The sequence below is a fragment of the Rissa tridactyla genome, chromosome 15 (genome assembly GCF_028500815.1).
Source record: "Rissa tridactyla isolate bRisTri1 chromosome 15, bRisTri1.patW.cur.20221130, whole genome shotgun sequence".
Classification (NCBI taxonomy): domain Eukaryota; kingdom Metazoa; phylum Chordata; class Aves; order Charadriiformes; family Laridae; genus Rissa; species Rissa tridactyla.
This window is the reverse complement of record NC_071480.1, coordinates 10,602,474-10,604,655: the sequence shown is the minus strand read 5'-3', so window position 1 is coordinate 10,604,655 and position 2,182 is coordinate 10,602,474. Positions and strand designations below refer to the sequence as shown.

Below are 2,182 nucleotides of genomic sequence, written 5' to 3'. Positions count from 1 at the left end.
ACATAGGATTAAGTCATTCAAACTGTTCTCTCTATTTACAATAACATTGTGCTCTAGGCGTTTATTCATTTTTATTTTAAATCTAAAGTCCATAAGGAAAAAGAAAAAAACCCACACACACGCTTTCCGAATAATGGAAAATAGCTTTAAAACGTTTTCTTATCAAAAAGTTTGGTTTGTATTTTTTAATCCTTTTATTAAAAAAAACAACAAACAACAACAACAACAAAAAACCCCAACAAAAAACCTACTTCGCCAAAGCGAAGCAACTTCTCTCTGGAATATAAATACCAAAAAAAAAAAAAAAAAAAGAAAAGATACATTAGCAACGATCGGGGTAATAGTCTTAAAAATACAGTAGACGCTGATTATTTCACGTATAATACTGACCTTTTAATAGTATATTAAAACGGTGCCATATATACACACAATATACATTCTCCTACACGTTACAGTGCATTACAACGTTAACCAGAAAGCAAATGTCTTTTATTTTTGTTGCAGCAAAGGTCCACGTGAGTCCGCTGGAGAAGGGGCGAGAAAGGTAAGTGCAAGCCCTAGCAGGAGCACTTGCACTCCGAAATGATGGGGTACTGGATGGGAATCCATGTGCACCTCTGCCCTCCCCGACGCTGGCACCTCCACCTCAGGATCGTTAAATGCACGGACTTGGCAGGTTTGCAAACCATGCCTTCTGGGACTGAACAAGACCTTTTACTGTAGCAGCTGCCCACTTTGACATACCGGGGCCAAAAGCGGCTGCCGAGATCGTTCCACGTGTATAGGACCGGGCAGAAGGTCTGGGACCAGAGCCACATCTGCAGCTTCCTGCGCAGCTTCTTGCTCAGCCTGTGCTTCTTGCCCGGCTGCAGCCCGTCGTAAAACTCCAGCCCTTTGATTTCGCTGGGCATCGCTCCCGAGGGTCTCTGCCTGAGCAGCAAGTCCAGCTCAGCTAGATCGTCCACTCCGAGCCGGTCCTCGGGCAAGGAAATAGCCATAAAGTTAGGGTCGAAGTGTCCGCCCATGAGGTTCCTTAGCAAGGTCTCGTTAAGATCCTTCTCCTTGGGGTCAAAGATAGGGTCCGGGTGCTCGATTAGATCCACCAAGGGCAAGTTGTCGCTGGGAGCCGGTCGGATGTGCAGATAGTGCTGGCAGGCGCCTTGCTCTAGCCGGAGACCCAGCAGAACCACCACGGCGTATATAGTCACAAGGCACTGGGAATGATCCATCCTTGGGAGACCGGTGGGGGGGGGGGGAGAGGGGGGCTGGGTTCACCAAAGAGCAGGGGAAGAAGGTGCAAGCAAATACATCAGAAAAGTTGTACGGGGATATCCAAAATAGCTTGTCTTTAAGGGGGATCACCTCCACTCCCCGCACCACCAGCAAAGACAGCCCCCTAATAAGCCCGGAGAACAAGCCCCCTGCAAACACTCTCTCTTGCAGGCTTCTCTATAAAATTTCTCCTGGTGGAGCCGCTCCAAAATTCTGCTGCTGCTTCTTTTCACCCTCCCCGGGAAAAGGAGATGCCGCTTTTTGTTGCAAATTCTGCTTGCTGCTGCTGCTCCTCGTTGTCTGCCCGTGCGTATGGAAGAAGTTGCTGCCGATTCTTCCTCCCCGCTCCTCTCCGCCGTTTGCAAAGCAGCCTCCTCAGCAGCAACAGCAGCCACGCACGTTGGCACCAGTTTGTCTGCTTTGCAAGGACCCAAAGCCTTTAAATTTCCTGCACTTTCAGCTTCATCTCCATGGAAACCACAGACTCTCTTCTAACCCACCCCACCCCCCTTAAAAAAAAAAAAAACCCACACACACAACACAACCCCCACTCCCACAAAAGTCCAGGAGAGCGCGGCTTCCCCCTTCCCACCCAGCAGACACCCTCTGGTGGGGAAGGCTGAGGCGGGAGCCGCCGCTGCCTCCCCCCGCCTTCCGCACGCCGCCGCTCACGCGAGCCCGCCGCGCCTCGGGCGATGCTGCTCTCCCCGGGGCAGCCGCCGGCCGGCCCCGCTCCACCCGCCCCGCCGCAACGCTCCTCCGGCCACCGGCGACGGCTCCTCGCTCGGCCTCGCCGCCGCGCTCCGCAAGCGCCGGTCACCCCATGGGTACAGTCCCCGCGGCGCCGGAGCGCGGCCTCTCCCGCTCGCCCCGCGCAGGAGCGCGGCCCGGCCGCCCGCGGAGGGCGGCA

General features: G+C 53.5%; 1 protein-coding gene across 1 annotated transcript; it reads right to left on the bottom strand.

Moving 5' to 3' along the window:
• Positions 1–423: 423 nt before the first annotated feature.
• On the bottom strand, positions 424–1,229 carry NOG (noggin). The gene has a single exon (XM_054221808.1). The coding sequence runs from the start codon at positions 1,227–1,229 to the stop codon at positions 558–560; it is 672 nt and encodes a 223-aa protein (XP_054077783.1). The 3' UTR covers positions 424–557.
• Between the last annotated feature and the right edge of the window lie 953 nt (positions 1,230–2,182).